At 54.4% G+C, this 14,879-nt stretch overlaps 1 protein-coding gene across 1 annotated transcript in view; it reads left to right on the forward strand.

Annotated features, from left to right (window-relative positions):
* The window catches only part of LOC146771205 (E3 ubiquitin-protein ligase TRIM39-like), a 173,634-nt gene extending 158,968 nt beyond the window's left edge, over positions 1-14,666 (forward strand). The window contains exon 6 of the mRNA XM_085640297.1: positions 2,210-14,666. Coding sequence (XP_085496423.1) covers positions 2,210-2,721 — 512 coding nt within the window. The 3' untranslated portion in view covers positions 2,722-14,666. The remainder of the gene's footprint in view (positions 1-2,209) is intronic.
* Positions 14,667-14,879: the final 213 nt, after the last annotated feature.

Below are 14,879 nucleotides of genomic sequence, written 5' to 3' on the forward strand. Positions count from 1 at the left end.
TAGCTCTGTCATTGTGTGCCATCTGATACCGTGTGCTCACTAGTACTGTATACCTTCTAGTAGCTCTCTTACTCTGCGCCATCCAATACAGGGTACTGCCTAGTACTGTATACCTTGGAGTAGCTCTCTGCCTTTCTGTCATATAACACAATGTACTGACTAGTACAATATACCTTGGAATACGTCTATCACTCTGTACCATCGAATGCAGTGTACTGTATAGTACAAAATACCTTGGAAGACGTCCGTCACTCTGTACCATCTAATGGATTAGTACAGTGCATTTCTAGTACCTCTGTCACTCTGTGACATGTAATGCAGTGTACTGACCAGTACTGTATAGCGTCTAGTAGCTCTGTCACTCCGTTCGATAGGATGCAGTGTACTGACTAGTAGAGTACACTTCTAGTACCTCTGTTACTCTGTGGCATCTAATGCAGAGTACTGACTAGTACTATATACCTTCTAGTAACTCTCTCACTCTGTACAGTCTAATACAGTGTACTGACTAGTACAGTATACATTGTAGTAGCTCTGTCACTCTGTGCCATCTGATGCAGTGGATTGAGTAGTACTGTGTACCTTCTAGTAGATCTCCTCCTCTACACCTATATACCTGCAATATACCTTGGAGTAGCTCTGTTACTCTCTATCATTATAACACAGTGTACTGACTAGTACAGTATACCTTGGAGTAACTCTGTACCAACTAATGTGGTGTACTGACTAGCCCAGTATGCCTTGGAGTATCTCTGTCACTCTGTGCCATCTAATGCAGTGTACTGACTAGTACTCTATACCTTCTTTTAGCTCTGTTACTCTGTACAATTAGAGAGTACTGATTAGTACAGTATGCCTTGGAGTAGCTCTGTCACTCTGTACCATCTAATCAAGTTGCTGTTACTATCTGCTATTGTAGTGTGCGTCATGTGTGGTAGTGCAATGTAGTATGCTGCGTGGTGCAGTGTAGTGTGTAGTAGAATGTCCTATGTAGTACACTGTTTGGTGTAGTGTGTGCTCTGGATGAATGCGAGCTTTAGTGTAGTGAGCAGTCTAGTGCCGCGCGCTTTAGTGTAGTGAGCAGTCTAGTGCTGCGCGCTTTAGTGAAGTGAGCAGTCTAGTGCCACACGCTCTAGTGTAGTGAGCAGTCGAGTGCCGCGCGCTTTAGTGTAGTGATCAGTCTAGTGCTGCACACTTTAGTGCAGTGAGCGGTCTAGTGCTGCACGCTTTAGTGCAGTGAGCAGTCTAGTGCTGTGTGCATTAGTGCAGTGAGCAGTCTAGTGCAGCGCACTTTAGTGTAGTGAGCAGTCTAGTGCTATGCACTTTAGTGTAGTGAGCAGTCTAGTGCTGTGCGCTTTAATGTAGTGAGCAGTCTAGTGCCACACGCTCTAGTGTAGTGAGCAGTCGAGTGCCGCGTGCTTTAGTGTAGTGAGCAGTCTAGTGCTGCACACTTTAGTGCAGTGAGCGGTCTAGTGCTGCACGCTTTAGTGCAGTGAGCAGTCTAGTGCTGTGTGCATTAGTGCAGTGAGCAGTCTAGTGCAGCGCGCTTTAGTGTAGTGAGCAGTCTAGTGCTGTGCACTTTAGTGTAGTGAGCAGTCTAGTGCTGTGCGCTTTAGTGTAGTGAGCAGTCTAGTGCTGCACACTTTAGTGTAGTTAGCAGTCTAGTGCCGCACGCTTTAGTGTAGTGATCAGTCTAGTGCCGCACGCTTTAGTGTAGTGATCAGTCTAGTGCAGCACGCTTTAGTGTAGTGAGCGGTCTAGTGCCGCACGCTTTAGTGTAGTGAGCAGTCTAGTGCCGCTCGCTTTAGTGTAGTGAGCAGTCTAGTGCCGCGTGCTTTAGTGCAGTGAGCAGTCTAGTACCGCTCACTTTAGTGTAGTGAGCGGTCTAGTGCTGCACGCTTTAGTGTAGTGAGCAGTCTAGTGCCGCTCGCTTTAGTGTAGTGAGCAGTCTAGTGCTGCGTGCTTTAGTGTAGTGAGCAGTCTAGTGCCGCACGCTTTAGTGTAGTGAGCAGTCTAGTGCCGCTCGCTTTAGTGTAGTGAGCAGTCTAGTGTCGCTCGCTTTAGTGTAGTGAGCAGTCTAGTGCCGCGCTCTCTAGCGCTGCGTGCTCCTTCCAGGTGTGGTGTACATTAATCATATGTAAAACAGAAGCAGTAATTACAGCCTTTCTTTGTGTCCTTACATCTCTAATTGTGAATCTCTTCTCTGCAGTGATGGTGACTCTGGATCCTGACACGGCTCATCCTGAGCTCCTCCTGTCTGAGGGGCGGAGACGTGTGAGAGAGACGGGCACAGCACAGACCCTGCCGGACACCCCCAAAAGATTCACCTACTGGCCCTGTGTGCTGGGGAGCGAGGGGTTCACCTCGGGCAGACATTACTGGGAGGTGCAGCTGCTGCAGGAGGGGGCGCTGTGGCATGTGGGGGTCACAGCAGAGTCTGTGAACAGGAAGGGAGGGTTCACATGGTCACCTGAGGGGGGAGTCTGGGCTGTGGAGGGGTTGGTGGGTCAGTACAAGGCTCTCACCGACCCTCAGACCCCTCTGTCCCCTCGTGAGAAGCCCCTGAAGCTGGGGGTGTATCTGGACTACGAGGGGGGGCAGCTGTCCCTGTACAATGCTGACTCCATGGAGCTTCTCTACACCTTCCTGCGGGCGCCCTTCACGCAGAGGCTCTTCCCGTACTTCTGTCTTGGGGGAGGAGCGGAGCTGAGGCTGAGGTGAGCCCCCCCTCCCGCCCCCCCAACTGTCATCCATGGTTCAAACACCAACATTCCAAAGGACCTTCAAACACCAACATTCCAAAGAATCTTCTTCACAATGACCCTCTCACCTGTTTCCATGACAACCAGAAGCCTCACGTGAAACTATGTATCTCTTTTCCTTCTACATATTGTTGGACTTGGCCCTTTTTCCCAGAAATTTTTCGCTTTTCTGAGAAATCGCATGAGGTGTACATGCAAAGATTGAATGCTGTGTGATAGTGCACGCAGACTGAGTTTCCCCATTTTAAACATATAACTTAAAATGGATGCCATAGCTGTGTGGTTGCGCCATTTGACTGAGCTGGGTTAACAGTCTAGTTATTATTTCCCAGCAACCCCAGCTTTTGGAGGGAAGCCTGGCACCCAGGGTGCTCTACCCCTCCCCCTAGGCCAGTTAGAGCCAGTCTCCCCAGACGCTTCTAGAAGCTTCTGGCACTGTCTGGAAGGTGGGGTGAGGGGCGTATAAAGGGCGGAGCTGGGCTGCCATGTGCTCAGTCAGAGGGTGGACCTGAGAGAGAGGGGACCTGCTGCCAGGGGTTACCGCCACATGGGCCTGTGTGCTGGGCCCTGAGCCAACCTACCCCCCTCTACTGTCCCCAGGGCGAGGGAAAGCTATAGTTGGGGCAACGCAGACCTGGAGAAGCCTACGCAGGAGTTTTAGGCGGTAGGGTTTATTCAGGGATCTATGCCTCTGAAAGTGACAGGGTTTAGGTGCTGCCTTTTAAGTGAGTGACGGATCCTGAACTAACCCACTGATCTGGCCCGGCGAGAGGAGAACCCAGGGACGACAGGCAGAGACTAATTAGCCCGCCTGCAGCCACCAACGCAACTCCCCCCCTCAAGAAACCCTCAACCAAGGGGCAGGAACCAGCAAGCGCCTCGTGGGTCCCGGACTGCAGCCCCTGCAGAGAAAGAGCGCTATTTACAAGCTGCCTGCAGAGAGAGAGCGCTATTTACAAGCTGCCTGCAGAGAGAGAGCGCTATACTCAAGCTGCCCGTGGAAGGAGAGCGCTATAGCTGGTGAGCGCTATATTTGAAGTGACTGTGTTCTGCTGGGGGGCGCTGCCTGTCCACTCCCCTGTGCTGTCGCCATATTACTGGTAAATCGATGCCAGCGGGAGCCCACCCCGCGTTACTGCCGCAGGTGTGCTTGTTTTCATCACGGGTGCCCACCCCGTGTTATGGCGGCACTTTTCATGCTCCTGTGACATCGGGAGCCCACCCCGTGTGTGTGCTGCCACGCGGTGTTTTACTTATCCCAGCGGGCGCCTACCCCGCGGTTCTGGTGCCCAACGCGGGTGCCTACCCCGCAAGTGTCCTCAGCTAAAGGTGGGAGCCTACCCCGCACTTCAAAACTGCCCCGGAATCACCGCCGCAACCCGGGTTGCAGAGAAGAGCAGGGCGGCCGCGCTGCCTGCGGCGACCTAGAAGGAGTCGGGACCTCGCCCGAGCAGGCCGGAAGCGGGCGGGGGACTCCCCGCGAGCAGGAGAGATCCCTGGGAAGGACCGGGACCTTCGGTAAAGTCCCAGGTCCCAGGAGGGGGCCCGGGTGAAGTCCGGCGAGGTGCTGCGGCTGCCGACAGGGCTCTCCTGCGCTGAAGAGAGCCCCGCGTTCGTAGCAGAGAGGCGGAAGGTTCGGGGCCCGAGGCGCATTGTCGGCGCCTGCCCCCACCGGCCAGGTGAAGCGGGAAGAAGCACTGATGTGGTCGGAGCTCCCAGGAGCTGAGGAGAGCCCCGCGCGCTACACCGGCCGCAAGAGGTGGCCGAAGCCTGCCAGGAGAGTGCAGGTGAGTGGGGCCTTGGTCCGCGCTTGCTGGGGGAGGTATCGGGGCATAATATCGGTGCTCGCCTTCCCCCCGGGACCGCCCGAGGTTGGGTGTTCCTCAGCTGCCCCACTTGACAGCGGGCAGCTGTAACGGGCCCCCAGAATTGCTTTAAAGACCCTGGAGGGCAGGCTCCCCTCACGGACAGGGCCACAGGGCCCCAGGGGCTATACAGCAACGCCGCCGCCGCGGGTTGCTGCACCGAAAGGGGATTTTCGGTCTTAAGCTTGCCAGAAGAGGGACTCGCCCCCGGACAGTGTCGGGCTCGGTGAAGTGGTAAAGAAACGGGGCCCTGCTACGGTTCCGGGAAGCGCAGTTCTGTCCTGCTACCCTGGTGGGGACATTTGTAAGGTGTATGCCTGTTAAGAGGTACTATTTACATGCCTAATGCAGGATAGGCTATTTACGCCCTAATGTGACGCCTAAAACGTGGCTCAGCTGCCCCCACTCCGGCCTTTATGCCTAGCAAGGAGCCTCATGATTTAGGCCCATGTGTCCGTGGCCAAGGTGACCTATGCCTATGTTCTGATGCAGAGTGTAATGGTTTTCCTGCCCCATGCTAATGCTGTCATGGGTTAATGCTAAAATGCCATATATGAAGCGCTAGTGATTGGCTATGTGCAGCGCTATATTAAAATGCTATGTTTTGAAGCGCTATCGCCTTGCTATGTGCAGCGCTATGTTAAAGGCTATGTTTTAAAGCGCTATTGCCTTGCTATGTGCAGCGCTATGTTTATTTGCCTGTGTTAACGCGCTATTGCCTTGCTATGTGCAGCGCTATGTTTATATGCCTGTGTTAACGCGCTATTGCCTTGCTATGTGCAGCGCTGTGTTGAGATGCCAGGGTTTGATGTGTTGATGCACTGCCTACCTTAATTTCTGCCTCAGGCTCAGGAGTGACTCATATTGGTGATGCATAGGGGAATGCCATGCTATTTTTATTACAGGTGTTCCGGACTATTGCTTATTGTTATGCCATGATGATTTTCTTGCAGGTTTGAGGCTGATGGACTCATTTTTATTGTCTTCTAGGTTGCAATGATTCCGGCAGGGGCCCGATTGGCCCTGCCCTGTACATAATTCACCCCCTGTAAATTTGAACCGAGCGCCAGTTGGCGCAGTGTAGAGATAACCGAATATACTGTGTTTTGACAATACAAAAGTTCTTTTTACCTAAACTGGTGTAGTGTCTCTTTTTGTAGTGTGCCTTGTGTGTCGCCTGTGTGTACTGCGTGAATGCTTTGCACATTTCCTCCGGAGTTTGGCCCACCCGCTCTGCACCACGCTACCCGTTTCCAACATTGGTGGCAGCGGTGGGATAGGACTTGTGTTTGCGCAGTACCGCAGCGACAACGGGTTGCACTGCAAACTGAGCGTGTAATGTAATCTCAGGTTTTGGGGAATTATTGTTTTTTTCCTGACTGTGATTTCCTCCTAGAAGTGTGATTTTGAATTGTGTCCCCCTGTTGCACTGTGGGTGGTGTGTCCCGGGGGTACCTCACCAGGATGGGGTTAACCTACAACGAGGATGACCTTGGGGGGTACACGGAGCAAGAATTGATTTATTTCTGCAGAGAGAGAGGGATACCCCCAGTAGGCAACACACGCAGGAAGTTATTTCTCTATGAGGCCCTCAAGAGGGGGGAACCCTTAGAGATTGGTGGGGACCTGTCAGATTACCCCTCCGCATATTTAAAGGGTGGATTTAGTGGAGACCCGGAGGAGGACCTCCAGAGAGGGGAGGACTCCGAGAGTGAGGGGGCCCAGTCCATAACCCAGGAGGGTGGTGACACTGACGAGGAGGAGGAAGATGACCGGGTAGAGACGCCAGTAGCGAGGGAGGACACCAGAGTTAGGGAGTCCCGCGCTGGGTCCAGTCCCGGGGGCACTGCCCCATCACTTTCCCTGTCCCCAGAAGAGTGGGTGGATAGGAGGGAAGAAAGGGAGCATCAGCTGGCACTGGGAAGGCTCAAGGTGGAGCTAGCGCAGCTGAGTGTGGAGGAGAGGAGGCTAGAGACAGAGAAGGTACTAGCACAGGAAAGGATGGCGGAGGCAGGGAGGGCCTTTGCCAGGGAGAGGCCAGCTCGGGAGGGTAGGTTGTCCCCTGAGAGTTGTTTTTGTGGTCTGGATTCCCCAGTAAGGGTGGGATCCAGTGGTGGCAGCGAGAGTGGATCCAATGTAGGGTGTCCCACTCCCAGAGCCCAGGAGACGGTGCCTGATTCCCAGGAAGAGGGGGACAGGTTAGAGTTCAGGGGCAGGGGAAAACTGTCCCACCAGTCCTGGGGGGAGTTTGCGGAGGTGTGTGGGACTGCATTGGAGGATTGGGTGGTGAGGAGTGCAGTGAATGAGTGGGAAGGGCTGTGCCAGGTAGTCATCCGGGAGCACATGCTCAGGAATTGTTCCCCAAGGTTGCGTCACCACCTAGGACAGTGTGGGTTCTCCGACCCCAGGGAGCTTGCACGGGAGGCAGACCTCTGGGTGAGGGCCAGGGTGTCTGAGGAGGCATTGGGGAGTGACCCTGAAGGGTGTGGTGCAGGGATCTTCCAACCCAGCGAGGTGGGAGAGGTGGTGAATAGCCCAGCTAGGTCCCCGGGAAGAGAGAGGGTTGTAGGGGCTCACGACCTATCCATAGGAAGGAGTGAGACGGGGAGGTGTCCCGAGGTGCCCCAACCGCAGTCTCAGGGCCTGGAGAGTTCCGTAAGGGAGCCCCAGGTTGGGAGCCTAGGCTGTCCTGATGTGCCGTCCAGGGAAGGGGAGCCCCTAGTGTCAGGAGAACCAGGGGCATCTGTAATCAGAGCTCCTGAGGTTCTGGGGTTGGCCCAGTTGCAGGGTTTAGATCCTGGGCTGGGGTGCCAGGTTCAGGGGTTGCCTGACCTGGCGGGTGGGACATCTGTTAGCAGGGTCCCCCCAGAATTGACTTCCAGGGGTACTTTTCCAGGTGGGAGGGTGCTGAACTGTGGAAGGGGGTGCAGAGGGAGGAAGGTCTCGCCTCGGGCACCGGCTCAGCCACAGGGCTTAGATCCTGGGTTGGGAGGCCAGGGATGGGTACTGCCTGACCTGGCGGGTGGGACATCTGTTAGCAGTGTCCCCCCAGAAGTGTCTTCCAGGGGTACTTCTCCCGTTGGGAGGGTGCGGAACTCTGGGAGGGGGTGCAGGGGGAGGGAGGACTCGCCCCTGGCACCGGTGCAGCCTGAGGGTTTAGACCCTAGGCTGGGGAACCAGTTGAAGGGTCAAGGCCCTGGACTGGGGAAAGAGTGGTGGTCTGAGGGTGCCTCGCATGCTAGGGTGAGGAACCCCAGGAGGAGAGGTAGGGGGAGGAGAGCCTCGCCCCTGATGGCTGGTCAGCCTGAGGGTGCGGACCCCAGGTGGGAGGACCAGTGGCGGTTTGGAACTGCAAGGAGGAGGAGGAGAGTGGTCAACGGGTACTACGGGCCTGGGGTTACTGCCCCCCACTCTGAGACCGCAAGGGCCAGAGACATCTGGGTGGCCTAGGGGCCAGTCTTGGCCACAACCAGCTAGGGAACCCCCGGGTGGTGGCTTAGTCGGTCGAGGAAGGTTTGAAAGGGGGAACCCTCGGGTTCCAGAGTGGAGGAGAACCTGCGGGTGCTCCTGCAGTTCCGGGCCTGCGTCCACCTTTTCTCGCCCTAAGCAGGGAAGCCCATCAAGACATTGATCGGTCTACCCTGGCTTTTGGCTGGAAGGGGGTTGTGTTGGACTTGGCCCTTTTTTCCAGAAATGTTTCGCTTTTCTGAGAAATCGCATGAGGTGTACATGCAAAGATTGAATGCTGTGTGATAGTGCACGCAGACTGAGTTTCCCCATTTTAAACATATAACTTAAAATGGATGCCATAGCTGTGTGGTTGCGCCATTTGACTGAGCTGGGTTAACAGTCTAGTTATTATTTCCCAGCAACCCCAGCTCAGCTTTTGGAGGGAAGCCTGGCACCCAGGGTGCTCTACCCCTCCCCCTAGGCCAGTTAGAGCCAGTCTCCCTAGATGCTTCTAGAAGCTTATGGCGCTGTCTGGAAGGTGGGGTGAGGGGCGTATAAAGGGCGGAGCTGGCCTGCCATGTGCTCAGTCAGAGGGTGGACCTGAGAGAGAGGGGACCTGCTGCCAGGGGTTACCGCCACTTGGGCCTGTGTGCTGGGCCCTGAGCCTACCTACCCCCCTCTACTGTCCCCAGGGCGAGGGAAAGCTATAGTTGGGGCAACGCAGACCTGGAGAAGCCTACGCAGGAGTTTTAGGCGGTAGGGTTTAGTCAGGGACCTATGCCTCTGAAAGTGACAGGGCTTAGGTGCTGCCTTTTAAGTGAGTGAGGGATCCTGAACTAACCCACTGATCTGGCCCGGCGAGAGGAGAACCCAGGGACGACAGGCAGGGACTAATTAGTCCGCCTGCAGCCACCAACGCAACTCCCCCCCTCAAGAAACCCTCAACCAAGGGGCAGGAACCAGCAAGCGCCTCGTGGGTCCCGGACTGCAGCCCCTGCAGAGAAAGAGCGCTATTTACAAGCTGCCTGCAGAGAGAGAGCGTTATTTACAAGCTGCCTGCAGAGAGAGAGCGCTATACTCAAGCTGCCCGTGGAAGGAGAGCGCTATAGCTGGTGAGCGCTATATTTGAAGTGACTGTGTTCTGCTGGGGGGCGCTGCCTGTCCATTCCCCTGTGCTGTCGCCATATTACTGGTAAATCGACGCCAGCGGGAGCCCACCCCGCGTTACTGCCGCAGGTGTGCCTGTTTTCATCACGGGTGCCCACCCCGTGTTATGGCGGCACTTTTCATGCTCCTGTGACATCGGTAGCCCACCCCGTGTGTGTGCTGCCACGCGGTGTTTTACTTATCCCAGCGGGAGCCTACCCCGCGCTTCTGGTGCCCAACGCGGGTGCCTACCCCGCAAGTGTCCTCAGCTGAAGGCGGAAGCCTACCCCGCACTTCAAAACTGCCCCGGAATCACTGCCGCAACCCGAGTTGCAGAGAAAGCGCTGATTGCTAGCGCCCGCAGCCAGACAGACTGTGCTCTTGAGGCGGAAAGCCGAGAGCTTTTTTAACTTGTTCTACAACTTATTTTAAAAAAAACTTTATTGTCACTTTACCTGTGTGCACTTGCTTCTTGGCTTCTTTGATTTCCTGCGCAGCCGAGTTTCGCTGCCGCAGCCCCCACAAGCTTTTCCCGCCGCCAGCTCGGCGAGGACCGAGGCCACGCCCCCTTGCGAGGCCACACCCCCCACACCATCCTTTCACTCCCAATAAATAATGTGCATCTCTCAGACGCGCAGCAGACGAGCGCAGCGGGCGCGCCGTCTGCGCGCCTAAGGCAAGCCCGTCTGCGCCCGTCCGCGCCAGACCGAGCCATGGGGCATGGCACTCTGTTCCGCCCATCACTTATTCAGCCCAATCTCTCAGGGATCTTCAATATCCCGCATTTACGGCTCCCCCTACCGCCATCCGACGTACAACTGCCCTTGGCATCTCGCGCCATAACCAACTCTGCTTAGCTGGACATCTACCCCCAGGTACGCCTAGCAGGAGCTTCACTTCATTCAGGGTACTCTACCTAAACACCCGCTCGCTAGTGAAACACTCCGAGGACATTTTTGTTCTCCTGTCTAACTCCAACCCCGACCTGCTCTTGCTTACGGAGACCTGGCTAACCTCCGAGGCTCTCCCTGATATCCTGGCAGCCCTCCCCCCTGATTACTACATTCTCCATACCGACCGCCCTGACGACCGGCCAGGGGGAGGGGTGGCAGCCATTATATCTAAACGTCTTACCTCTATCTCCTCTAATTCCCTTGTCTTACCGGGGGTTGAGAATTTACTTTTTAGTGTACAAACCGACACTGGCACCCTCACCTTTCTCCTATTATACCGACCTCCCCACTCTATGCCCTCCTTTCCCTTCATCCTGAGTGAACAACTATCCGCGTTATTAACAGTGCACTCTGACTTCGCCATTTTCGGTGACCTAAATTATTGGTTCAACAACCCCAATGCTGGCCCTCACGATACTGAGCTCTTTGAGGCTCTTGCGAACCTGAACCTCACTCAGCATGTCTCTCATCCTACCCATATCAAGGGCCATATTTTAGACCAGATTTGGTCCTGTAATCTGGCCCTGTCTTCACCAGTTATTCTCCCCTGTACCTGGTCTGACCACCACTTGGTGGATACTACCATCACAGTCACCAGCCAGACTTTCACTCCCCTAATGGCCGGGGGACAGTCACGAAAATGGAACACCTATGATGCCCAGGGCTTTCTTTCCGCCCTTATCGAAACTTGTCCCGATCCTCACCCTTCCAGCGACATCGATCATCTGGAACAGGAAATAGGTTCCTGGCTGGAGTCCGCCAGCGACCAGTTCGCCCCCCTGGTCACTTTCCCTTGTACCAGGCATCGGTACTCTCACAGGTGGTTCTCCGACGACCTTAAGACTCTGAAATTAAAAACTCGCCAGTCAGAACGCACTTGGAGGCGCGACTATTCTGACTCAGCCAGACAGGCCTACCTGGCCACACGTAATAACTACAAATCTGCTATTAGGTCAGCAAAAATGGAACACTTCTCTAATAGGATTGCTTCAGCTACAAATAAATCCAAGGAAGTGTTCAGAGTTCTAAACGAGCTAACCACTGATGAAAGATCTCTTCCAGCTCAGACCCCTACTCGGGCCACCTGTGATACTTTGAACTCCTTTTTTTTGGAAAAAGTCATCAAAATTAAAAAATCTATCCCTCCCCCCGCCCAGCTTCCTCCTCTGGACCCTTCCCTCAATAACATCTTGACCTTCACTTCCTTTCCTGTCTTAGACACGACCTCCTTAGCGGAACTTGCCACCCGTGTGAAATCGGGCTCCCCTAATGATTGCTGCCCTCCCTATGTTCTGCGTAGCATTTGCCTTAATCTGCCAGATAGCATCTTACACTTACTCAATAGATCACTCACCAGTGGCAGTGTCCCCACCTCTTTTAAGGAGGCCATCTTAGTGCCCCTTCTTAAGAAGCCGGGTGCTGACCCTGCCGAGCCATCGAACTATCGTCCCATCTCCCTCCTTCCCTATTCGAACTATCGTCCCATCTCCCTCCTTCCCTATTTCTCTAAAATCTTGGAGGCCCATGTCACCCGCTGCCTATCAAACTTTGTTGAATCTTCCCAGTACCTCGAGCCTAACCAGGCGGGCTTCCGACCTGCCCACTCGACCGAGGCGGTCATTCTGGCAGTTCTTGATACTCTCAGGAGCAACGCTGACGTCGGGAATCCCCAAGCCCTCGTCCTTCTGGATCTGTCTGCCGCGTTCGACACGGTGGACCATAACATCCTTCTCCACCGTGTCGGGCAGGCTGGCATCCGAGGCCCTGCTCTCGAATGGGTCAGATCCTTCCTTACTGGAAGAACACAGTTCGCCTGGGCCCTTATACGGCCAAAAAAATTTCTACGCCCTGTGGAGTCCCCCAGGGCTCCTCCCTCTCTCCGCTTCTATTTAATTTGTATCTCCGGCCACTGATTCAATCCCTCCTCAAATGGGACATCACAATCTTCAATTATGCTGATGATTTGCAGCTCGTTTTCTCACTTAATTCCCCACTAGCTATCAATACGTTCCACGCAGTAATGATCCACATACAACTCTGGATGGACCAGAATCAATTAAAATTGAACCCAGGAAAAACTGAGCTCCTTCTCCCCGGCCTAAGCCACACCCATTGGGGCCCTCAGTTCTGGCCGCTGGAGCTTGGTTCCCCTCCTACCCCAGCTAAAACAATAAAAAGTCTGGGTGTAATTATCGATGTTGAACTTTCCCTCAAAGCCCAAGTTGGAGCGGTAATTTCATCATGCATGTTCCAACTTCGGAGGATTCGTAAAGTCCGTCACCTTCTCCCCTCTGCGGCACTCACTCAATCTGTCACCTCACTTGTACTCTCTCGCCTTGATTTTTCCAACTCTATCTACCACGGTCTCCCACTCTATCTGCTTAACCGCCTTCAGGTTGTACAAAATCAGGCAGCCTGCTTGATCCACGGATTACCTAGATGGCAATCCGCTAAACCCCTGCTTCACAGCCTTCATTGGCTCCCAATGAATCAAAGGGTCGCCTTTAAGGTGGCATGTCTCACCTTTAAATGTCTTCACTGCCCCAGTCCAGGGTTTCTCAACTCCCTCATCCGACCCTACCGCCCCACACGCAATCTTCGTTCTGCCCGCAATGACTTACTAATTATCCCTAAAAACAAAACCAAGACATTTGGTGGTCGCCGCTTCTCTCATTTGGCCCCCACATTTTGGAACTCCCTCCCTCTGTCTATCAAATCTTCCCTCTCTCTTCTTTCATTCAGAAAACTCTTAAAGACCCATCTCTTCCCACCCCTATGTTAGGTTGCTCTGTATTCCGTTTTCTCCTTCCCTGTCTAGCAGCGCCAGGAAGCTTCGGCGTTAGTGCGCTTTACAAATGGCACCTAACATAACATAACATAACAAGAGCAGGGCCGCCGCGCTGCCTGCGGCGACCCGGAAGGAGTCGGGACCTCGCCCGAGCAGGCCGGAAGCGGGCGGGGGACTCCCCGCGAGCAGGAGTAATCCCTGGGAAGGACCGGGACATTCGGTAAAGTCCCGGGTCCCAGGAGGGGACCCGGGTGAAGTCCGGCGAGGCGCTGCGGCTGCCGACGGGGCTCTCCTGCGCTGAAGAGAGCCCCGCGTTCGTAGCAGAGAGGCGGAAGGTTCGGGCCCGAGGCGCATTGTCGGCGCCTGCCCCCACTGGCCGGGTGAAGCGGGAAGAAGCGCTGATGTGGTCGGGGCTCCCAGGAGCTGAGGAGAGCCCCGCGCGCTACACCGGCCGCAACAGGTGGCCGAAGCCTGCCAGGAGAGTGCCGGTGAGTGGGGCCTTGGTCTGCGCTTGCTGGGGGAGGCATCGAGGCATAATATCGGTGCTCGCCTTCCCCCCGGGACCGCCCAAGGTTGGGTGTTCCTCAGCTGCCCCACCTGACAGCGGGCAGCTGCAACGGGCCCCCAGAATTGCTTTAAAGCCCCTGGAGGGCAGGCTCCCCCCACGGACAGGGCCAAAGGGCCCCAGGGGCTATACAGCAACGCCGCCGCCGCAGGTTGCTGTACCGAAAGGGGATTTTCGGTCTTAAGCTTGCCAGAAGAGGGACTCGCCCCCGGACAGTGTCGGGCTCGGTGAAGTGGTAAAGAAACGGGGCCCTGCTACGGTTCTGGGAAGCGCAGTTCTGTCCTGCTACCCTGGTGGGGACTTTTGTAAGGTGTATGCCTGTTAAGAGGTACTATTTACATGCCTAATGCAGGATAGGCTATTTACGCCCTAATGTGACGCCTAAAACGTGGCTCAGCTGCCCCTACTCCGGCCTTTATGCCTAGCAAGGAGCCTCATGATTTAGGCCCATGTGTCCGTGGCCAAGGTGACCTATGCCTATGTTCTGATGCAGAGTGTAATGGTTTTCCTGCCCCATGGTAATGCTGTCATGGGTTAATGCTAAAACGCCATATATGAAGCGCTAGTGATTGGCTATGTGCAGCGCTATATTAAAATGCTATGTTTTGAAGCGCTATCGCCTTGCTATGTGCAGCGCTATGTTAAAGGCTATGTTTTAAAGCGCTATTGCCTTGCTATGTGTAGCGCTATGTTTATATGCCTGTGTTAACGCGCTATTGCCTTGCTATGTGCAGCGCTATGTTTATATGCCTGTGTTAACGCGCTATTGCCTTGCTATGTGCAGCGCTGTGTTGAGATGCCAGGGTTTGATGTGTTGATGCACTGCCTACCTTAATTTCTGCCTCAGGCGTAGGAGTCACTCATATTGGTGATGCATAGGGGAATGCCATGCTATTTTTATTACAGGTGTTCCGGACTATTGCTTATTGTTATGCCATGATGATTTTCTTGCAGGTTTGAGGCTGATGGACTCATTTTTATTGTCTTCTAGGTCGCAATGATTCAGGCAGGGGCCCGATTGGCCCTGCCCTGTACATAATTCCCCCCCTGTAAATTTGAACCGAGCGCCAGTTGGCGCAGTGTAGAGATTACCGAATATACTGTGTTTTGACAATACAAAAGTTCTTTTTACCTAAACTGGTGTAGTGTCTCTTTTTGTAGTGTGCCTTGTGTGTCGCCTGTGTGTACTGCGTGAATGCTTTGCACATTTCCTCCGGAGTTTGGCCCACCCGCTCTGCACCACGCTACCCGTTTCCAACACATTTTTAAAACAAGGGCAGACAATGTTTGCTGCATGTAACATATGATAACGTCTCTGCAGAATTAAACAAGCATTGGCATATCCAATAG

Source organism: Triturus cristatus, unplaced genomic scaffold (assembly GCF_964204655.1).
Source record: "Triturus cristatus unplaced genomic scaffold, aTriCri1.1 SCAFFOLD_255, whole genome shotgun sequence".
NCBI classification, from domain to species: domain Eukaryota; kingdom Metazoa; phylum Chordata; class Amphibia; order Caudata; family Salamandridae; genus Triturus; species Triturus cristatus.